The sequence below is a fragment of the Scleropages formosus genome, chromosome 9 (genome assembly GCF_900964775.1).
Source record: "Scleropages formosus chromosome 9, fSclFor1.1, whole genome shotgun sequence".
NCBI lineage: Eukaryota > Metazoa > Chordata > Actinopteri > Osteoglossiformes > Osteoglossidae > Scleropages > Scleropages formosus.
Genome location: NC_041814.1, coordinates 8,940,403 through 8,964,397, shown reverse-complemented (window position 1 = coordinate 8,964,397; position 23,995 = coordinate 8,940,403). Strand labels below are relative to the sequence as shown.

At 47.7% G+C, this 23,995-nt stretch overlaps 1 protein-coding gene across 1 annotated transcript in view; it reads left to right on the top strand.

The window, feature by feature from the left end:
- Nucleotides 1–23,995, top strand: part of xpr1a (xenotropic and polytropic retrovirus receptor 1a) — a 79,787-nt gene that overhangs the window by 41,179 nt on the left and 14,613 nt on the right. The window contains exons 3-8 of the mRNA XM_018726800.2: nucleotides 14,352–14,453; nucleotides 19,604–19,824; nucleotides 19,919–20,068; nucleotides 20,321–20,404; nucleotides 23,202–23,283; nucleotides 23,634–23,821. Of these exons, the coding sequence (XP_018582316.1) occupies nucleotides 14,352–14,453; nucleotides 19,604–19,824; nucleotides 19,919–20,068; nucleotides 20,321–20,404; nucleotides 23,202–23,283; nucleotides 23,634–23,821 (827 nt within the window). The remainder of the gene's footprint in view (nucleotides 1–14,351; nucleotides 14,454–19,603; nucleotides 19,825–19,918; nucleotides 20,069–20,320; nucleotides 20,405–23,201; nucleotides 23,284–23,633; nucleotides 23,822–23,995) is intronic.

Sequence of the window (23,995 nt, the reverse complement as noted above, 5' to 3'; positions counted from 1 at the left end):
GCACTGGTGGCGCTGGGCTGTTGTTCCCACCCATTTTATTTGCTGTTTATCAGATAATGATAAATGGAAGAGGTTGCCAGGATGGTTCAGGTGAAGCATGCTTTCCTTGATTAAATCCCAAACCCACATGAACCTTGTTGTGGAAGGTTGATGAGGCCATTTACAACTTGCTTAGTCATCTTAATACAGGTGTGAAACTTGAGCCGTAGGTCTTTGCTTAAGGCTACGACGAATGATTCATCCCCTGAAGTGTTTGATGGGTGCAGTCTGGCAGTGTGTATTGTGTCGTTTCGAAATATAAACCTGTAATGCTGTCCTCGCTGCAGCCAAGCTCTTGGCTGGTTTTCCCTCGGATCCGGGCAGCGGCGCGTTTCCATCCAAAGCCCCGTGAGCACCGCCCGTTTACTTCCATCCGAATGCACTGGCACACAGAGATGCGGACTGCGAGAGCTGGAGAGAGACGGAGGCAGTTAAGAGTCCGCTTTCAGTCCTCGCCCGTACGTTCATAAAGATGTCAAAAAAGACCCGGCCTGGTTCGCAACTCCAGTCCTAAAATAAAATAATAAATAATAAAATTGTCAAAACTCTAGTCTTATAATAAGGGATAGGATGTTCCTCCAACAGCCTGTCTGATCTGAACATGAACATCCTTAGTAAATCCTCCCACAGGTTTGCCTCCCTTATGCACCATTCAGAGGTGGCAAAACAGAAATGAAAAAACATAAATCTTGATTTTTATACATGTTTACAGTCTGTGTATATATATATTTATACACACGTACATGTTTCTATACACACACATTGTCTGAAACCGCTTGTCCAAGGGAGCCGGAGCCCAACCCAGCAACAGGGGGCACAAGGCCGGAGGGGGGAGGGGACACACCCAGGACAGGACGCCAGTCTGCCGCAAGGCATCCCAAGCAGGACTCGAACCCCAGACCCACCAGAGAGCAGGACCCGGTCAAACCTGCTGCACCACCATTCCCCCCTTATAAACCTATATATAAACTATAATATACAGTGTGGTATGTTAGTATAGTATTGTAACTAGTGACTTAGTAACTGTACTATATAGTGTAGAGAACTATATTACTTCATATTACCTACTGTTTTACTTAAATGGCCAAAAAGCTGTAAATCATTTAGTCAAACATAATGTGCAGTGTGCAAAAAAACTAATCTGGTTTTTATGCATCAGTGGTCTTCTTCATAAGTTCATTGTTGTTTTCTTTTCGTGGTCTCTAGAGGTTTTTATGAGGCTTATACACTGTCAAAATGTATTGAAAACTGTGACCGTGGAGGCAGCTTGGCTACAGCAGCACCAGTTTATTTTTGGAAATAATACATGAAAATTTTGTAAATATACAGTATATTGTTTTTACTTGGAAATTGGAAAGTAAAAATCTACTAAGAATTTCAACCTTTTTGCTTTAAGAAATCTGACCTCTATTCCCTTGTGTGACTTATCGGCCGTTCCCGTTAAAAATGGTGTACGAAAAAGCCAGTTTTGAAACACCGATGCCGATATTTTTGATGCAAATGTATTGTGAATACTTTGAAGTCAAGAAGAATTTATTTTCAGAACCTGTGCTTAAAACTCAGTTTTTTTCATCATTGTAAGCTTTTGCTCTTCCAGACACCTGGTGCTACCAAACACCATTTGCCTTCTCCAAAGAGCGCAGGCAGTGCACCGTAATGAGGCGTTTATGAGGGAACCTGGGTTAATGATGATTAAATGGCTGGGTTTTCGGGGTCGCAACACACCATGTCGTCCCTGTCAGTCATGCAACAGCCCTTCCTCCCACCTCATTTCCTTCCACCCCAGGCCTGCTCTCTTAGCGGAGCGTTACAGGGTTAAAAGAGCCGAAAAACACGGACGACCCCGTTTCTCGTAAGGCGATCACAATTTCAAGGCCTGTCCGCACGCCCCATGCCATCAGAACCCACTGAGAAGCAAGGAGACGCCGAAGGGACTTTTGACGTGCCTTTACCACAGGTCCCCGAGAGGGAGTGAGTGCTGAGCCTTGCCGCGTTCATGTTTTCCATGCGACCGTGGTAGGTGCGCATGAAAGGCTTGTCACATGAGGGGAACTGACTGCACTTTGGTCTCATTAGTGGCCCACGCTAATCCTGTACAGAGACAGGTAGACACCTCCAAACATACCGTGCCATAAACGGTTGCTCACATGCATCACGGTCCAAAGGCTATAGCAGCAGTGACTGTATTTTGCCCCTCATTCCAGCAGCTGAGTCTGCTGTAATACTCACCAAACTGAGAGCGATATTATTTTTTACAGCATATCTTCCAGAATCATTTTAAGGGGTTCTTTATCTGGGGCTCCTGAACCCTTTGGAGGGTCTGTGGAAGGACCCTAAGAGGTCCGTAAAGGACAGGTTTGCTTTGAAAACAACATTGTCTTAGTAAGTGAAAATTACTTTCCATGATGTAATTCTCTGTGAAGGTAATCAGTTTTCAAGGCAAGAAATTGAGTGTAATCTCACACACACTGGTTGAAGCCACTTGTCCTGAGCAGGGTGGCAACAAGCCGGAGCCTAACCCGACAATACAGGGTGCAGGACTGAAGGGGGAGGGGACACACCCAGGGCAGGATGCCAGTCCATTGCAAGCCACCCCAAGCAGGACCCAAACCCCAGACCCACCAGAGAGTAGGATCCGGCCAAACCCGGTGCACCACCACACCCCTCGAGCATAAGCGCGCACACACGCACACTTTCTGAACCACTTGTCCCATACGGGGTCGCGGGGAGCCGGAGCCTAACCCGGGAACTCAGGACGTAAGGCTGGAGGGGATGCCAGTCCATCACAAGGCACCCCAAGCGGGATTTGAACCCCAGACCCACCGGAGAGCAGGACCCGGTCCAACCCGCTGCGCCACCACGCCCCCCTCGAGTGTAAGCTTTTTGACAAATTTATTTATGCGCATATTTCTAGCTTTCATCAGCTTCTCAAAGGGGTCCTGATTCTGAAAATTTTAACCACCTCTGGAACCTCTCCATCCCGACTGAGTTCGGACTTCTGTTAACACTAAGCCAAGTATACAGCACAGGATATAGTTTTATGATTGCTTAAGTGGTTCTTTTACAGAGACCAGTGAAATTAGTAGGTAATTTCCACTATTCTTGTTGGTTTAATTAGCCATGCAGCAACAGTTACAAGCAGCATGCGTAGGTGGGCATATCCATTTGAAGTGCTTCAGAAATGACATTTAATTAGGTGTTTCGTTCCATCTGCTGAAGTGCGATATGAGATGAAGCCTCAAAACCCCCTCAGACCCAGAAAAGGCATTGTTTATACCAGATATCTAGAGTGACAGAATATTTTGGTGTAACTTGGGTATTTTCTCCATTCTGCAAGTTGTATTTTCTTGGAAGTTGAAGAGGAGACGGATGATTCTGAAAGAAGGGCTTTACGTTCGGTGCGCGTGGCGGAAAGAGACAAACTAACTGCACTCAAGAATCGCACGTCTGCAACTATTCTTTCTCCTAATGTAATGCACAAACTGTATTTTCTTCAAGATGTACGTCGCTTTGGAGAAAAGCGTCTGCTAAATGAACACGTGTACACGTACGCGCACTAACGCGATGGTGAAAATTGGGGTACTGTGCATGGAAAGTAAGATTGCCGAGAAATGCCGCGCATCGGGTTGGGTAATGGCCGGATGGCGTTGCTTTTGGGGTAGCAATAGTATGTCGTTCTAAGTTACTGGCTAAATGTGAATCTAGAACTTAACTCGATGCCTTGCACCCTGGACTCCCCAGTTAGGCTCTGAAGCGCGGAGATCCTGCTGTAGGACATGCAGGTATCATGAGAATGGATGAAACTTTAACTGACGGCAGCGTACGCGCTGGACTGCAATAAGCCCTAATTATGTATCATCCCAGGACCGAATAAGCAACCGTGATGTAATAAACCATTTCACAGTTATGAAGAATGGCACATCCGCTCATCAGCTCTAATAGAAACATTGGATGCGTCAGGGTGCGAACATCTCAGGTTTCCCGTTTAATGCCTTCGGCTAATTCTGTTTGATATTGTTGAGGAAAGTCAATCCGAGCTGCTGCGCCACTTACGCGGCTGCCATTTCGTAGGCTCTTTGAAGGTGAGTAAACACGAAACGAATTAGGACGAAGTCGGAAAGGCCAAGAAAACTGCCGCCGGTCCCAACGTTTGTGTCCGTTCTTCTGAGCCGCCTAGAAGTGCGCAAGGAGCCACTGGGTAGGGATTAGAACTTCAAGTAGAGCCGTTATCGGTTTGACTTTTTCCCGCAGCCTTTACCTGGGAGTTGAGAACGGAAGTGCCGGGAGGGGCGAGCGGGATGTTCAAGGGCTGCCCCCCCCCCCCCGACGCGACTGTGAGCTACGCTGATAACATTTCGCAGTCGCACAGCCGGGCTGCTTTGGTCCACTGTTTCTTCCTGAACGAGCAAAGCGTAAGCCTAACAATGATTAGAATCCCCAAAGCGATGAGACGCTGCGTGACGGGTGCTGCATCTCAATCAGACGAGGAGCTTTCGCAGCCAACTTATCTGCCCGTGCCTCATTGTGCATCTGGGGCGGGGGCTCCCTTGCGCTCCTGGACAGCGGCCATCCGGGCGTCCTGCCTACCTGCGCCGGACAGAACCCGAGGGCCCGTCCGCAGCCGGGAGATGCCGGTGGGAGATTGGGGCTCGGCTCATCGGGAGCTTTCAGAGTCAATAATGGCGAGGCGCCACCCGGCAAAGTAGAAGAGACCACGCGAAACTCAAGCGGAGGTTCGGAACTAATGCGGATATCGGGCAGATAAGCAGGGCGCCCTGTGGGCGACGGTGAATTCTTCAGCCACTCTGTCTGGAAGACAGGAGACAGGAAGCACGCGGCGAGCTGAGTCGTTTCCCAGTCCTGCGCGGCAGAGCCGAAGGAGCCACATGATTTATGTGTCTAGTTAGAGTCCTGTCAAAACCTCTCTGCTCTGTGGGATTTCACCGGCACCCGAGCCACGGTGCGGCGCTGCACTCCGTACCGCACCCACATGCGTAAAAGCCTTCTTCTCCTGCTATAACTTTGGCCGCGTATCGGCATGCCAGGAATCGCTCTGTCGATAAAGGTTTCGCCCCCATCCTGCTGATCCCCCAGATGGCCCCGAGCGCTCGCTGTGCCGGGGCTGCCGGGCTCATTGTCGCTGGCTGCGGATGCACAGGAAGTTGGATGCGGGGCCGCTCGATGCTCCCTAATCCAATTGTTCCAGTCGAGGAATCCAAAAAACAATTACGGGACATCTCCGGCTTTAAGGAAAACACACCGATGATACATGATGCACGTGAAATGTATGACTTGCACCGAACATCGTTCTCCGTTGTACGGGTCATAATGGTAGTTATGGACTCCAGGACACTAATAGGTTTGCTTGCTTATGGAGATGGTTGAGGAACTGAAGTGTATCCTTGATGCATTCGGGGAAGGTTTCCCTTTAAGGTAATTGGTTCAGGTCTTATGTTTAAATTTGTACTTTTTTCTAATAAACAGAAGGAATGAATTAGGAACATGGAAGGACTCGTGAAGTCGCAAACTTTTCTTCCGGTCCTTGCGTCTGTTGCACGTGCACTAGGAGCTGGGGTTTCTTTAATTGGACAGGGACATGATTTACTCGGTCATATTCCATATCGTGCGCCCCTTCTGTACATGAAATTGCGCGCAGTGCATCAAATAACTACGAATGGAATTTTTGCAACGTCTAGTATTTATGTCCTTAATTCTTATTGCTGTTTGTATGTGCTTTTCAAGGTTGAAGTAAGATTTTAAAAGGTATTTCTTACTGCCCGTAACATCATCACTATTTACATTTATTCACTTAGCAGATGCTTTTCCCCAAAGCAACTTACAATGAACACTCTGTAGTGTTGCCAGCCCACACACCTTATTCACCAAGGTGACTTACACTGCTAGATACACTACTTGCACTGGGTCACTCATCCATACATCGGTGGAGTCTCTGTCACTCACACACTATGGAGGAACCTGAACAGCATGTCTTTGCACTGTGGGAGGAAACCAGAGCACCCAGAGGAAACCCGCACAAACATGGGGAGAACATGCTAAGTCCACACTGAGCAGGGATCAAACCCACATCCTCTCGCACCACACAGGTGCTGTGAGACAGCAGAACTACTCACTGTGCCGCCCCTCTGTTCCAGCGTGTTTGTTAAAGGACATAATATTCAGCATTTTTTCTCCTTTAGTGCCTTAGGCATCAAGTGGCATCTGTATAAACTGAGAGATACACAGCTTTAATTACTATATTGTCTTTTTCTTTCGCTGTAGTGGCCCCTGTAAATACGTTAAAAAAAGAAACAAGCTCAACTTTGGAACGTGCACTACTGAAACACATATTTCCTTCTGGGAAGATTGTTTGAGGAGTGAGAGCAATGCTGTCAAGCCGCTGTCAGTCTGCTATCTCACAGTGACAGAATGTAGCCGACGCCATGCGGTCGGCACCTTGAGCTCAAAGTGGCGAGGGGGGGCGGGAAGAGGGGCGTGCGAGACCCCTACTGCATTTTGGGGTTTCTGACCGTGAGAAAGGTGGATGCTGGCGGGCATTCAAGATCTCTACATGTGAACGTACCCAGGGCCTTCAGGGTATCCCTCTATCTGAGGTCCCTGTTGCAGCGAATTGGGTCTCATATAAAAAACAGCAATTACTGCACATGAAGTGATAGGTCAGATTAATTTCACGTGCGTTAATCGCACTAAGAATCATTTTGTAGGGATAGTACGCCAAAAATGCAAGCGTTGACCGTTGCATCCCTCATTCTTAATGTTGTGTCTCTCACCGTACATAGTGGTTATTTTTTTTTTTACCAGACTTTACTGCTTTATAGACATATATTTTTGTTAATTCATGTGTTATTTATGACTTCCACTGTATGAACGTGGTCTGGGGCGAAGAGTTTTATTGAGTAGAGACGTACTGAATGTTTTATAACGCTGCCAGTGAGGCTGCAGTGTCTCTCAAAGCTGGGTTAATATCACGAGCACCCCCACCCCCCCCCCCCCCACCCCCCCGAGCCCCCCTCGGTTATCCACCCTGTTTTTGAAGTGTGTCAGTCCCCATCTGGAGCGAGCCCTCTTCCCTAGTGTTAATGTATTCAAGTTGCGCGCAGCCTTGGGCCACCGAAATGCCACCTAGACACACACGCGTGCACGCAGATGAGCGAGCGCAATGAAAAGCCGTTCCGCTAAGCTTCGGTATTGACTAAGTATTTAGGTGTAATCCGGTGTGCATCTTTCACATACAGTGTTCTTACTCATGATCGTTATTTTTAGGAACGTGAGCAGAGTTTGCCAGCCCATTTCATGTGCATTGTTAATGGCCTTGTGCCCCCCCCCCCCCCCCCGCAGCTCAGCGACTGTTGAAACTAATTGTGGCTGGAGGGTGAGGGCGGAAGAGGGGGGAGGCGGGCAGCCTGCCGGCCTTTGTTCCACGCCCCTTTGCTGCGTGAGCCGCGGCCGCCGATTCGTCCGTCGCCTCGGCCTCAGCCGCAGCGGGACGGAACCCACCCACATCCTCCTCCTTCTCATCCAGCCAACGGGAATGATCAAATAATAATTACGATGAATTATTAAGCGCTGAAATCATGTCGAGGGCTCTTTGTTTGGCCTCGAGTTGGCTGAGAACGTAGTGCGTTTCTCTGCCTTCTGCCAATGCAGTCAAAACCTACGGCTGTGCGGTCCCTGGCTACTGTTGAGACCAGACAAAGAAATTTTACAATCTGTGTTGGAATAGTACAGGAGTGACCAACCTGTGGGGCTCTGTGCTGAACAGTGAACAAACTGTGATAAAATGCCTTTGCTCCTTTATGTTACTGGGGAGAATTGTTAGAACGGTGGACTATATCTTTTCCTGGGTGTACCGTATTTCACGCCCCGTTTCTAGGATTGGCTGTGTACCGTTGTGACCCTGCGTTGGGCAGGTGGTTATTTATAATGAATGGATGGATTGTTAGAAGGGCTGGGTAAATGCAAAAAAAAAGAGTTTAAAGATGGAACCCAAGCCCCTCTCCTTCCTTAGCATCCCCTTGTGAATGACTCACGTCCGGTAAACACAAGCATCCACCTCGTTCTCTCTGTCAGTCACTGCGCAGAGTGGTCCGATGCCGTGCTTTATCCGTAATTCCAAAAGACGAAGGAGCTGACATTTCTTGTGGAACTTTATCTCCTCAAACTTACTTATGAATCATGAAGATTTACTTATTTAATTCATAAATGAGTTGGGAATGCTGCTCGGTAATACATTTACATTTATTTTTTTAGCAGACGCTTTTCTCCAGAACGACTTCCAGTGAACTCTATGTAGTGTTATCAGCCCACACACCTTATTCACCGTGGTGATTTACACTGCTAGATACACTACATACAATGGGTCACTCATCCGTACGTCAGTGGAACACACTCTCTCTCTGTCAATCACACACTATAATAAAGCAGTTTCACACTATAATAAAGCTGTTTCTCTTGTTAGAGGTGCCTGGCTGGGACAGGTGTATCCACGTGGCCGTATTCGGATTTTCTTGACGTTAGACAGAAGCCTTCCTCAAGCCCCTTCTGCTGAAGGTCTACACCTCTCCCAGTGGCTTTGCTCCGTTCGTTAAATAAAAGCATAATATTGACTGACGACGGAGGCGTGCCGTCAGTGCAGAATCCCTGTCGCAGCAGGGGCATTGGGTTCGCTTAGTTGGAAGGCCTGAAGTGGTTGTCTCCCTGAGCCATCCTTTCCTGGAACATGCTGCAAGAATGGGAGTTGGATCAGAAGAGCACGCCGCTGGTCTTCATGACTTATAAATGATGGGGGGATGTGTTTCTTAACATCCACACAGAGCAGATGTCACACTTCTTTTTCATTCAGATGATGGTGTTATAAATGTTATTTTTAGAGTATTCTGGTTCCGCGTGTAATATTCTTTCAGAACAGATTTCTCTGTTTTGCTTCATGTGTCATATTTTCTGTGTCTGTATGAAAGTAATTCTTGCATCTTCCTCTCACTGCCCAAAGGCAGCTGAGCTCTGAGGTCCTCCCTTGTAGGTCCAGTTTTAGTTGAGGGAGAGCTGAAGGAATCTGCACCGTGGACTCGTGAAGGCCCATAAATGAAGACTAGTCTCATGTGTTTCCATGAAGTCACCCAACAGTCACGCTGGCGCTGTCCGGAGTGCTGAACCGCTCGTAACACCACAATATCCAAAGCATGAATCTGGCTCTATGCGGTGCGTGCACTCTGTACTGAACTCTGTGAAAGGGTTATGGCATATATAATGGTCCCGCTACACACTTATTTGTGATTATGTACTTGTAAATTTGTGCACGCCGATGCACAGACACACTTATGCATTATTATTATTCACCAGACTGATGGTTTTCAGTGGTAGCACCCAGGCTGTTCGGGTATGGGCTTGAATCCAGCTCGGTCTGTGTAGAGTTTGAATGTTCTCTGTGAGGGTTTCCTTCAGGTGCTCCGGTTTCCTCCAAGAGTCCAAATACAAGTGTTTCAGATTGAAGGGTGGTTCTAACTTGGCCGCAGAGTGAGGCAGTTTGTGGCTTCCCTCCAATGGACTGGTATCTCAACTAGGATTTACCCCTCATATCCCAGTGCTAGCGATTCCAGGATAGTCTCTGGGCTACCACGATCCTGGCAACATCATGCGGCTAATGAAAGTCAGCGAGTGTGGTGCTTTCCTCTCAGTAACTTAGATTACAAGGTTTTTTACGCTGAGCTACTTACAATTATTCACACATCTGTACAGATGGGTAAATTTATTGGAGCAATTCAGAATAAGTACCTTGTTCAAGGGTACTGCAGCAGGAGCAGGGATTTAAACCTGTGTCCTGTGATTGCAAGGTGACAGTTCTCAGCACCACGTTACCTGCCGTGCCATATATGCATATGTATGGATATGTATCCACATCCATTCAAGCCTACAGTGAACAATACCGTGGTGTGTGCTTGGCTCTGGAAGACGGGAGTGATTCTTACATTGGCGCTTTGGTGATGGTGCCCGTTAACACCCAACACACCGAGACACAGGAAGACAGTATGCCCACGGGAGGAGCTCCTTGGATCAACACCCCTGCAAGCCCACCATCCCCACAGGATGGAACCTGCACGCTGGTCCTAGGGCTTGTTGATGTGTCCTCAATCAAAACGTAAATCGCATTCAGCATCCACTTGTTTAAGACAGAGGCGCCAGAGCCATGAAGCAGAAGAGGCTTGCAAGCAATAACGCTGAATTAGTCCGTCCTCCCTCCTGAGTGAGTCAGGAAGTGGCAAGCTTTCTCCACACAATTTACAGTCAGGGAAAAGGGGCGGTGCTCAGTCCACACAAGTGTCCGTCATTGGCTGTGGACCAACCGTTGCAGTGCTTGCCTTGGAGGGAAGTGTAGTACGAACACGGCGAGTTAACTGATGAGTTACGAGTTAGCTATAAACAAAAAGCAAAGTGCGAATTGGGCAAGGTCAGCCTCAGCAGTCAGCACAATTCAGACCATCTCCAGTGATTAAATAATTCTTCTGAGATACATCAAGAGGGCTTGTTCTTCCTACATGTAGTATATGGAGTATGCATAGCATGTAGCATATACAGTGTGGGGGGCATGGTGGTGCAGTGGGTTGGACCAGGTCCTGCTCTCCAGTGGTTCTGGGGTTTGAGTCCCGCTTGGGGTGCCTTGCAACAGACTGGCATCCCATCCTGGGTGTGTCCCCTCCCCCTCCAGCCTTACACCCTGTGTTGCCAGGTTAGGCTCCAGCTCCTCACAACCCCATATGGGACAAGTGGTTTAGACAATATAGTATACATATGACATTGACCATGTGGTGATGCTGCAGTGACTCTGTACTGTACAGACCTCACACTGCAAAGAGCATTCAGTCTCTTCAGTCTGTGGTTTGAGCCACACTTTATATTAGAAAGTGGATCTTGCAGGAATGAGTGCCTCAAGCAGGACTCAAACCCCAGAACCACCGGAGAGCAGGACCCGGTGCAACCCACTGCACCACCATGCTGCCGTACCCCCAACACTATATAGTATGTATTACAAAAACAGTAACACATAAGGGGTATACTATATGCTACATGAATGAGTGCCTCCATGCCATGTCCCCCACCTGTCCACAGCAATGTCAGAGTGTGACTCTGGGGTTAATGACAGTTGCATCTGGTGATCAAAACAAAGATGATGTGATGGACATCTTTTGCATGGCAGCAGTGGCTGGAATGGGATGCCATTCACCTGCTCAGAATATGCTAATACAACACGTCCAGTCTGTCTGTAGTCTACGTGTAAAGATGAGAAACGTGTTAAAACTAATATGCTCGCAGAGGATAACTAGTTTGAAGACATATATATTCTTGTGGATATATCCTGCACTGTGTAGTTATGTAAAGTTTATTAAAAGCAAAGCACTTGAATAGGTCATGAAGATCAACAGGGACTGTAGTACAGGTCGTCGGTTGAGAGCATGGTGGGGCTGCTGCCCTGCCCCTCTCTTTGTCATGTAACAAACAAATCAGTCAGCTGCATGCAGCCTCCTGGGACCCTGTGGGACCCCTTGCTCCACTCTGTTGCCATGGGAGAGCTATGGGAAATGTGGAGCCACCCTTTCATGTTCCTTTCTGCCACGCCCACGCCGCCATAGCAACGAGTCACACCTGGGGCTCGGCATAGGCAGACGCATAAAAGGCTGAGACAGAACAAGAACTAACGCGGAACCTTGCTCAGCCTTGCGACTCGCCAAATCCTTGCTCAGCCTTAGCGTCTTCCTTACCTTCATGTCCTCTTCCCAGTTCCCTTGCTCTACTCCTTTGTCCTCCTCGACTCTTCTTGATCATCGACCTTTTACCTGTTTTTCGACCTCGTCTTTTGGATTCCCTGCTCATACAAATCTCAGAGACCTTCGCCTGTCCTGTGACTACGAGTTTTGGATTTCCATAATAAAAGCCCCATTTGCTCCGCACTTGGGTCCGACCACTTCCTTCTGGAACCAACCGTGGCATTTTCATGCATTTCAGACGCCTGTTTTCCCACCGCTCTCGATCTACGTCTTTCTTCTCACCCACCTATTGGTTTGCTTACCAACAGTTTTTACCTACATGCTTGAGTGCCATTATAGAGCTCTGGATGTTATGGCCCAAGAAGAGAGAAGAAATCTCTTTAAATGCTTCCTCTCTTCCGTAATTTAGGACTTTTCCAAAGTGTGTCGTGACTAGCTAAAGCACAAAGTTTGGCTCAGGTTAGGATTGTTTTTCCCCTTCCTGCATCTCCATGTATACTGCAGGGAGCCTCATGCAGATCTTACAGTTGACTTAAAGTTGACCATGATCGACCATGACCACGATTCCATGCAGTGGCTTTCCTAGGTCCATCTCGAATTTTAGCCCAATTTGCCATGACTATGCAGTCTAAATCCTCTGAATAATGTGGGTTTGTTGGTCGTTTAAAAAGTGGGACAGCGTTGCTAATGTTTTCTTCTCTTCGTTTTGCTGGGCTGTTCTCATTAAACTTTGAAATGCACTCGTCTCAGTCTTTCTGCTGCATTCCACTGTAAGGAGACCCCGCCTGCCGTCCAGCTGCTGTCGACACCCAGTGCAGTGAAGCAACACTAATAACCATTAGGTTATTTTTGACCCAGAGCCTTGTGGAAATTGAGACTGGGACAAGTCCATCCATTCACCTCCAGCAGTTAACATAAGCAGCCTTGAACAAGAGAGGAGTCCCCATGCCCTCTGGAAAGTGCAATTGCATTGACCCAACCATTACATACCTGTTACATGCCTATTAAACATGTTATATAATAATTACAAGGGAACATAATTAAACCAGGCAAAAGTATGTATTGCATCATTTGTTTTTTTGTGTCTTTGGGCTGTTTGCGCATAACCAGTCATTAGTGTGCTATAGTCATTGTCAGGAATCCGCATTTTCACTGATTTCCCGAAGACATTTGAGAAGTAAATGTGCCTTTGAAACACTTTTGTGCTAATTCTCTAATAACTGTGATAATAAAAAGAAAAATATATATAAATAAAATTATCAGACAGGTATTTGGCTTTTTTCTTTGTTTCCAAGTCTGTTGACACTGTGATTTTAAGAGGCCATTATTCTTGTCTTCTTTGTGCAGTCAGCTATATGTCGTATTCCCTACCTTTCTTCTCTCAGAGGCCTAGGGAAGAAGGACATTGTGAGCAGGCAACCTTGAATGTCTCTTTCGTTATAGAAAAGAGCAGAAGCAAAATTTTTCCTCTGAAGATGTTTCTTGTCATGATATATAATGTCGCCAATTTCATAACTCCTACTTTGCATGTCTTCATTTCATTTTGTTACGAAATGAAATGTGACTGATGGTAAAATTAACATTTTGAGGCAGACATTTATGCCAATACACAATTCCAAAAAAAAGTAAAGCTTACATATTCCTTTTTCCTACCCTCCGTTGTATGCTTTACCATGACGGTCTCAGGAGAGAATTTTTCTTAGTGCATTACAGTGAGGTTCATGGGAAAAATGTTCTGGGAGGGTAAGATGGAGTGAGAATATTTAACTTCATGGTGATCTTTGGTTAATCTGAATTTGCTCTTTGACAATACTGTCTAAACAGCCTGTGGAAGAGCAGCATGAAGGATTAGGATCACAAATGTGATAGGATGGGAATGGGACCAGAAGTTGAACTTGAACTACCTTGAGGAGTTTTGTTTCAAATGAATGACCATAACATACCTACAGCAATGGCTAAAATTCGGTCAATCATTAAAGTTGTTTGTAGCACAGCTGGAATGATCCTGCTGCCAGTTCATACATGAGGAAAGAATGCAGTATGGGTCAGTTCTTTGCCAGACCAATCTGTTGTTTGAAAAAGTCCTCCTCAGGGTATCAGTTGCTCCTGCCCAAAAACAAATTGCCATTTGTCATCAATTAAAGGCAAGAAGCAGAAACGTGCTGGGTGGAGATATGGAGCCACCTGGTGCATTTTTCCAACAACAATGTAGGGCTCATGCTGTACATTTTTACCACAACCAAAGACCGTGGTCAGAAGTAGTTCTGTTCAGTCGACCTTTCCATAGCTGCAAAGTATGTATCAGTGTACATTTGCATGTTACATTGTTCAGATTGAAGCCTACACAAAGGATAAATCTACCAAAATTTAATCCTGAAACAGATTTAGTGGTGGCAGAAGTGTGATATTTGTGTTGTACATTGGTTGCTGTATTGATGCTTATGCTCATTACAAATTATAATAACAAAGAAGACTGACATTAACATATCTCCTTTCTCTTGCTCTCTTTGTCCTTTTTTCCTTTTATATATGCAGTCACAGATGAAGACACTGTGAAGAGGTACTATGCCAAGTTTGAGGAGAAGTTCTTTCAGACATGTGAGAAGGAACTTGCCAAAATCAACACATTTTATTCAGGTAACTTGATGCAAAAGTGTCTTTTGAGTTGGATTACAAGTATACTTTCTTATTCCAGATATTTAATTAGCTGTTCCAAAGACTTATTCTAGATATTTGTGTTCTTTTTTGCCAGCTGACTTTGAGTGAAATGTTGTCACTGTTTTCAGTAGTGAATAGTTGACTTAGGATAATCTACCACTTACATAGTCCACATTTTCACACCTTTGTCTGCAAGCTTCCAGCTCCTGGCAATAGGACTTTCTAAAATTTTAGTGGCCTTAATGAATTGTACTTCCGTGATGACTAACCAAGGAATTTTTGTGAAGTTATTTTAATGTTGATGCTCTTAATATTGCTTTGGGGATTCACTTGCAAAGCGATCTGGGATTCACAAACTAAGCACTGTTACGCGGAACTGAGGGAGCCGGGACGGCTGGACCCAAGTGCAGAGTCGTTTGTCTGGAGTCAAGGGATCAGGCAAGTTCTTGGTGTCGGGGACAAGCGAAGGGTCGGTTGATCGGCGATCGGAGTCAGAGCGAAGATCCATAGGGGTGGTCAGGGAACGAAGCGAAGGGTCGGTCGAGCAGCGGTCGGGGTTGTAACGAAGATCCATGGACGTGGTCGGGAACAAAGCGAAGGGTCGAAAACCGGAGAACGAGAACTGTGAACTGTGAACTAAAGATGCGTGTGAACGAGACGTCACGAAGAAGGGCGGTTGTCCCTGACGAGATTCCGCAAACGTATGGGCACTGAGGAGGGTCTTTTAGAGGGTGAGCAGTTAGTCAGGAACTGGAGTCAGGTGCTGTCAATTGCGTTGTGGGTGTGAACATGTGAAACTGTAGACCTCTCAAAGTACAACAGATAAAGGTATATACACAATCCCGAACAGTCCTAAACTGAAACAAATAAAATTACACATTGGAATGATGCTCTCACCACACAAAGTGCTTAATGGTTGTATGGTATTAATCTAAACAAAGCTTTTCATCCGATGTGTTATGGATCGGCTTTTGATCTCAGAATTGGAACTGTTTGCATTTTCACATTAAGCTCATGTAATAGGAACAGCACATGGCTGTCCGTTCAGCGTCTGTGCTGTTTCAACGTTATTCTTCACACTGTTAGATTAACAAAAAATTAAAAATGGAACAGTTTATTTCGTATGAGCTTGTGTGTTTGCCAGATGCTCAAATACAGGAAATGAACTTCAGTCACGTTGTGCTGCCAGAAGGAAAGACTGGGCTGCAGATCCAGCTTGAGAAGCCTCTCCACCCAACTGTGTCCAGAGCCTTGTCAATAACAACCTTTTTCCATGCTGACAGCATTACTGTGGCTTTTCCTCTGCATGGCCAGCACTTCCTGATAGGGCTCGTTTGCTGACTCAGCCACAAACGTGACTTCTCCTTGGTCCTCTTTTGGAGCCTTTCTGCTGGATAAGTCAGTGTCAGCTATCATCAGCGGGCCTTTTCTTACTAGAGGCCAATAACTATTTCCCTTCCCCTCACAGCCCATTCAGCCATTGTTTATTAAAATTAGTTTTTCAGCCCCACTGCTTGATTATGGAATCTTGTTTTGTGAAATTATCTTCCTTTTTTATTTTTGACTACGTGAAAAAACTGGGGGGGTGTGGTGGCGTGGTGGCTCAGTGGGTTGGACCGAGTCCTGCTCTCCAGTGGGTCTGTGGTTCGAGTCCCGCTTGGGGTCCCTTGTGATGGACTGGCTTCCCGTCCTAGGTGTGTCCCCTCCCCCCTCCAGCCTTGTGCCCTGTGTTGCTGGGTTAGGCTCCGGCTCCCCACGACCCTCTCTGGGATAAGTGGTTCAGATGATGTGTGTTTGTGTGGAAGAATCACCTGCGGTACTAACACCTCTGATTGGTTTACATTTACATGTATTCATTTAACAGATGCTTTTCTCCAAAGTGACGTACATCTCACGGAAAATACAATGTGTTCATTTCATCAGCAGAAAGAGAAACTTAGATGCAGACATGTGATTATAAAGTACCGTTACTTTCTTTCCACTATATGAATCAATGTTCATCACATGAGTACACTTACATTTACTTATTTAGCAGACACTTTCTCCAAAGCAACTTCCAATGAACTCTATGTAGTGTTATCATCCTACACACCTTATTCACCAAGGTGACTTACGCTGCTAGATACGCTACTTACACTGGGTCACTCATCCATACATCAGTGCAACACACTCTCTCTGTCACTCGCACACTATGGGTCAACCTGAACAGCATGTCTTTGGACTGTGGGAGGAAACCCACACATACAAGGAGAACATGCAGACACCGCACAGACTAAGCAGGGATCAAACCCATGACCTCTCACACCACCCAGGTGCTGTGAGGCATCAGTACTACTTGCTGTGCCACTTGCTGTGCCACCGTGCCTCTGAATAGCTGCATAAAACTTTATCAGAATATCCACGATACCTGATCACCTTCCTAGTAATTTTTTTTTTGTTTTTGGAAATACATATAAACATTTGCGTAACATTACGGGAGTGGTTGTGTAAAGGTTTATCTGGACATGATCTTAAAGTTATAGTGCATGAACATTTACACCCTATATCAACTTAAGAGATCATGGGCAAAGTGAGTTTGGAAGAGATGAGTTTACAGACCCTTTTTAAATGTGGACAGAGATTCAGCAGTTCTGAGTGAGAGAGGGAGGTCGTTCCACCACAACGGATCTAGAACCCGGAACCTCTGTGCTTTACCTTTTTTGCGTGGGACCACCAAGTGGGCAGATGTGGAAGAGTGTAGCAGTCTGGTTGAGGTGTAGCGGTTGATCAAGTCTTGTAGATAGCTGGGAGCAGTTTTATTGATGCATTTGTAGGCAATAACCAGGGTCTTAAATTTGATCCAAGCAGTTATTGGAAGCCAATGCAGAGAAACAAGTAGAGGGGATACATGGCAACGCTTTGGCAAATCAAACACAACTCGGGCAGCAGCGTTCTGTATCAGCTGCAGAGATTTGATGGCAGTAGCAGGAAGGCCAGAAAGGTTCTCAGCAGTTTTCCATTTCTAAAAGGGGTCAGTGATCCTGTTAAATCATTCTGCGCCAGTGAGGTTATCCACATGAATTGGGAAAATCCACCATAATGGCTGCATTATATGTGTGGTCTAACGGTCGTATTATCAACATTCGCCAGCTTAACTGAGCACCTACTGCCGGTGCACTTCCCAGGGAATGCGCAGACGACAGGTCTGCCGCTGCCCGAATCTGAATCTCAGCGTGTCTCTGCGTGTGACTCTGGATCTGTGCGTCCGCCTATGTTGCACTGTGTCACTCTCTGTCTCTGTAACTCTCAAAGGCAGCAATTTGTTTGCGTTTATTTCCCTGGCTGACACAGACATTTCGAGAAGTTCCCCGCTCACCCCGTGCTGCGTATGCTGATTAAAGACGGCTTCACCTACTCGAAGCTGCCGCATTTGAAGTCCGGGAGTTTGTGCCGGGCAACCCTGCTTCGCTGAAAAACATCATTACTCTCTTGCGCTTTCGTTTTCCTGCCAGAGAGTTGTTTGTTTTTTGTTTTTTTTTTTCCCAGCAAAATGCTGTTTTTCAGATATTGCTATAAATCCCGGAATATTCTGGAATTCATGGGTTGCCCCCTCCAGTAAGTTCAGATAATTGTTTCAGGCATGACTGACAAACACCCCTGCCCCTTGTCGGTGACAGGGCGGCCGGAGTGACGCCATACCCCCAACTCACAGGGCACTGACAGCAGGGAGCGTAGTGCTTCGAGCTGCTCCCTCGCACTCCAAGGACCCAGGTTTGCATCCTGCCCCCTGCTGTTGTACCCTTGAGCAAGGTACTTACCCTGGCTTCCTCCAGCAATAGCTACCTAGCTGTGTACGTGGGTAAATCATTGTAAGTAGCTTACCGGTGTAAAGTTGCTTTGTAGGTCTTCCCAGAGACTTTTTCAGCAGGGTCTATGAATAGCACCAGTGCGCTGTATTGGAGCGCTGCAATGAGGACGCAGGTTGGCAGCGACGGTTAGGGTTGCGTGTTGAGGCTGGCTCAGGAGTCTCCAGGAATGTGTCACCGGAGACCATCTGGGGAGGTCAGGGGCGGGGGGCGGTTGTGTGATCGGAGGCAAATCTGGGCTTTGCTCCAAGCCCGTTCATGTTACCCTCAACAAGTCTTACCCAGGGGGTAAATTAACCTGTGGGTGACCTTTCTAATGGGCACATAGAATCCTGCGTTTACGTGTCAGTTGAATCCAATACTCTCTTTCCGCTTCCATGTAATGGAGAGGGCCGCTGTTCCTTCACAAGGGGGAGTTTGTTTGCCCACAACATAGACACCATTTTCCTTGCAGAGTTATGTTGGGTTAGGTGGTCTTTACTGGTTTGATTGCTGCCAACTTTTATTTGCTGGCAGAATCTGTTTTTATAGCGGCTTTGTTATATGTTTTTGAATGCATCGTGAAGGATGTCTAAATGATTAAATTAAACATCAGGACCCATCCACTAACAAGGGGGTGATGTGATGGACACACCCAGGACAGGACACCAGTCCATCACAAGGCACCCCAAGCAGGACTCCAATCCCAGACCCACCAGAGTGCAGGACACATCCACTAACAAGGGGGTGTAGTGGCACAATGGGTTTGGCTGGGTTCTGCACTCTGGTGGGTCTGGGATTGGAGTCCTGCTTGGGGTGCCTTGTGATGGACTGGCATCCCATCCTGGGTGTGTCTCCTCACCTCCAGCCCTACACCCTATGTTGCCAGGGACAAGCAGTTTCAGACTGTGTGTGTGTGTGTGTGAGACACATCCACTGATGAGCCCTTTACTATCCTGTGGTCAAACACACACACACACACACACACACACACACACACACACACACACACACACACACACACACACACACACATTTTCAGAACCACTTGTCCCTTACGGGGTCGCGGGGAACCGGAGCCTACCCAGCAACACAGGGCGTAAGGCTGGAGGGGGAGGGGACACACCCAGGATGGGACGCCAGTCCGTCACAAGGCACCCCAAGCGGGACTCGAACCCCAGACCCACCGGAGAGTAGGACTGCGGTCCAACCCACTGCGCCACCACACCCCCAGTGTGGTCAAACATGCAGAGTCAAAAATAAAAATGTGACTGGTCTCTCCTTCCTTTTCCTGTTGCTTCTCAGAGAAGCTAGCAGAGGCACAGAGGCGGTTCGTCACGCTGCAGAATGAGCTGCAGTCCTCTCTGGATGCGCAGCGGGAGAGCAGCACCCCTGGCCTTCGTCAGCGCCGTAAGACGGTGTTCCACCTGTCACATGAGGAGCGGGTGCAGTACCGCAACATCAAGGACCTGCAGCTGGCCTTCAGCGAGTTCTACCTCAGCCTCATCCTCCTGCAGAACTATCAGGTAGGTGCTCTCCATCACCCTGACCTTTTAACCTCCACCTCTTTGGGTTTGTTTCCCAACTTCCGCTGAGCCCCCTGTCTGACCGTACCCGCAGAACCTGAACTTCACCGGCTTCCGGAAGATCCTGAAGAAGCATGACAAGATCCTGGACACGCCTCGTGGCGCAGACTGGCGGGTGGCCCACGTTGAAGTGGCCCCCTTCTACACCTGTAAGAAGATTACCCAGATGATCTCGGAGACCGAGGTAAGAGGCCTGCATGTAAACCCAATAAAGAAGAACTTGCTTCCCTTGTGTCGCATCTGAAAATGTAATATTTTGTTTTATTAAAAACGAGACAAAGCGCCCTTGAAACGAATATGTTCCGTACTGCTAAGCACCTTCCCGACTTCTTCACTCTACATTCTTTGCCCTTAAAAAACTGAACAAACCTGGATTCCTCGGTTCAAGCACACCTGAGTACCCGAGGCCTAACGTATATGTTGTACGGCTGTGCAGGCTCTTGTGACCACCGAGTTGGAGGGCGGAGATCGACAGAAGGCCATGAAGAGGCTGAGGGTGCCCCCGCTGGGGGCCGCGCAGGTGGGCAGTCTTCGTCCCTCAAAATGGACATCGCAGTCGTGCGCTCAGAATGCTGGAGCGTGCAGGATCCATTAGAGCCCAACGAACAACAGGCATGCACTTGGCCTCCGTAATCAGATTACCGCAGTCAGCATCATCCCGGTAATTCAAAGGACGTGGTGCTTGAAGATTTAGGTGCTTACCAAAGATCCAGTCATGTTTTCTCTGTGAGGTGCTCAGTGGTGTCATGGTTGCTCACAGCTTCCCAGAGGCTCCTCTAGGAAGTTCCCGTGGTGTGATGCATGTTCTCCTTTTCATCTCGTGGCCCTCCTTGTCTGCAGACGCCGTGGGCCTACCATCTTCTCGCTCTAAATATTGAAAGCTCCTGTAGCACACCAGACAGGCATCAGGCCGGTGGAGATGGGGATGGGGATGGGGATGGGGATGGGGGTGGGGAAGAACCACTTGTCACACATCTCTAGTGTGTATGAGAGCATTTGCGTCACTGTTATGTCCTCCTCCATTTGTCCCAGAATCCACCTGGGCTTTTGGGGTACATTCATTGCTTCCTGCTTGAACTGGCCCAGTGTAAACCAAACAATTAGAGATGGACGTTGAAGTTTAATCGCCACTAAGAATTTAGGCTTCGGAAAGTGCGTTCGAATCTAAGTGGTTCAAATCACTGCGCATTATCAGATAGAATAATAATCACTGGCAGCTGGCCCTAAGGATAGAGAAGGGGTCTTAGACTGAAATAAACCATTAACTTGATTGTGATTCTCACAGAAGCATCCTCTCTCTGACTGTAATAACTGCTTAAACATCTTACATTTACATGTGTTCATTTCACAGACGCTTTTCTCCAAAGCGACGTACATAGAAAATACACTTTGTGCATTACATTAGGGGAGACATAGTTGCAGACGTGCGATTCTTAAGTACAGTCAGTTTGTTTCTCTCCGCCATGTGCACCGATGTTCATCGCACGAGTAGCTGCACAAAACTTTCAGAATATCGACATTCCATGTATTCCATATAGCTTATTTTAGATGGCTAAAAAGACAAAATGGGGGGCAGTGGGTTGGACCGGGTCCTTCTCTTCAGTGGGTCTGGGGTTCGAGTCCCGCTTGGGGTGCCTTGCGATGGACTGGCGTCCCGTCCTGGGTGTGTCCCGTCCCCCTCCGGCCTTGCGCCCTGTGTTGTCGGGTTAGGCTTCGGTTCGCCGCGACCCTGTATGGGAGAAGCAGTTTCAGACGGTGTGTGTAAAAAGACAAAATGTTCACTCGTAAATTATAGTTAAATATTCACATTAAGGGGTGCGGTGGCGCAGTGGGTTGGGTCGCAGTCCTGCTGTCCGGTGGGTCTGGGGTTCGAGTCCCGCTTGGGGTGCCTTGTGGCGGACTGGCGTCCCGTCCTGGGTGTGTCCCCTCCCCCTCCGGCCTTACGCCCTGTGTTGCCGGGTAGGCTCCGGTTCCCCGTGACCCCGTATGGGACAAGCGGTTCTGAAAATGTGTGTGTGTGTGTGTGTGTGTGTGTGTGTGTATTCACATTAACTGAACAGTCAACTGCCCAACAAAGTCCAAACAAATGATCTATTCTCATTGCTGATTCCAGTTGTGACGGCTACATCGGCACAATTTTGTTATCCGGTGAATCTGGATAACAAATTTGTATGGCTCCTTAGTGACTAGGCTGGTGTAGGGTACTTAGTCGTCCTTGGCTTGTCTGAACATTTGTCAGTCTGGATTAATCAAGAGAAAGCTTTGGAAATTAGGCACACGTATTTAATTAAAGGCCCATGTTTATCAGTGAATTGCTCTGATGGACGTGCGGAGTGCGGTGGCGCGGTGGGTTGGGTTGGGTTGGGTTGGGCTGGGCTGGGCTGGGCTGGGCTGGGCTGGGTCCTGCTCTCTGGTGGGTCTGGGGTTCAAATCCCACTTGGGGTGCCTTGCAATGGACTGGTGTCCTGTCCTGGGTGTGCCCCCTCCCCCTCCAGCCTTACGCCCTGTGTTGCCGGGTTCGGCTCCGGCTCCCCGTAAGGGACAAGCGGTTCAGACTGTGCGTGCTCTGATGGACACGTTAGTTTGTCCCTCAGTTGCTCTTAGATCTGTTGTCAGTTGTCACACATTTCACTGCTCAGAGAACCTTTAATGGCCTGTTGGGTTTAGTAGTGAATTGTCATTATGGTCTTGGAGAACCTTGTAGCTTTTCCTTTTTCTGCTTGAGATGTATGCAGTGGCTCATAAGGCAGAACGATTCATTGAGAGGGATTTGAACCCTTGACTCTGAGGTCTGGTGTTCTAAGAACCACGCAGCGTGCGTTTCCATGCCGACTGCCTCCCCAGATCAATAGGTCTCATTCTGCTCTCAGAGCTCACGGAGCGTCGCATTGTGTTGATGACTGAACAGGGCTGAAAGGTCAGGCTACAAAACCCAGAGTGTGTGTTCCAGGAAGGGGGAGGGAAGAGGACAGTCTGGCCACAGAGTGTGTGTTCCAGACCAAGGCCAGCTATACGGTGCGCTAGCGGCAAAGGATAGCAGGACTGATGGTTTGCATAGCCTCAGGTACCCATCAGTCATGCATCACTGGGACTGATGTGAACAACAGTGTGCATGCAGTGCATCACAGAAGGGATGTAATAGGAGCGTTGTATAAATCAACACATTGACTTCCTGTAAATTACGTCGATGTTACTTCTCTTTCGAAACGAATCCATCGCGAACGCTACAGACGCCTCGTCGTGCACAAGGCCGTTGCACGTGGACCCTGGGAGTCACTCGATGCGCTGATCTTTGACTGATTCTATCACCCCTCCAGCCAGCGCCGGCCTGGACCACCTTCCGTGTTGGGCTGTACTGTGGGGTCTTCATCATCCTGGCGATCGCCTTCATCCTCTCCGGTATGATCGCTGTAGTCCCTCACCAATTCGTAAGGGCTGTGTCTCGCTCGAAGATATTGAGGAGAAATGTCGTTTCCGTTAAATTGCTGAGAGTCTCTCTGACTGGCAGTTGTACCCATTTGTACTGATTATTGCAACCGGGGCGCTTTAGCTCAGCAGAATCAACCGGAAGCTGCAACTGTCATTTCACCTCTGTGTCATAATCCTCTATATGCTACCTGCTGCCTTATAACTGCACACAGCGGTTGCGAGTCCCTTCCTAACGGCGGATGGGAATTTGATTGTAAAGACAATAGACATGCATAAAAAAAGCACAAGCGCAAATGATCGAATGTTAAGTTATGCCGCAGGTGCCGTGTTCATAAAGGACGGCAACGTGTGGCCGCTGGTGCGCATCTACCGTGGCGGCTTCCTGCTCATCGAGTTCCTTTTCCTGCTGGGCATCAACACGTACGGCTGGCGACAGGCAGGGGTCAACCACGTGCTCATCTTCGAGCTGAACCCCAGGAGCAACCTGTCCCATCAGCACCTGTTTGAGGTAATAAGCACCGGCAGTAGGGCTCCTGAACGTCACTGCGCATGAGGTGGCGGAGAAAACCTCTCAGATAGCAAAACATGTCGAATGGTAGCTTGATGGTTGCCAGCTCAAGTTCCAGGAAAGGAACCTGCCATCACGCCCTAGAATAAAGCATGTAGCCTGCATCACTCCAGA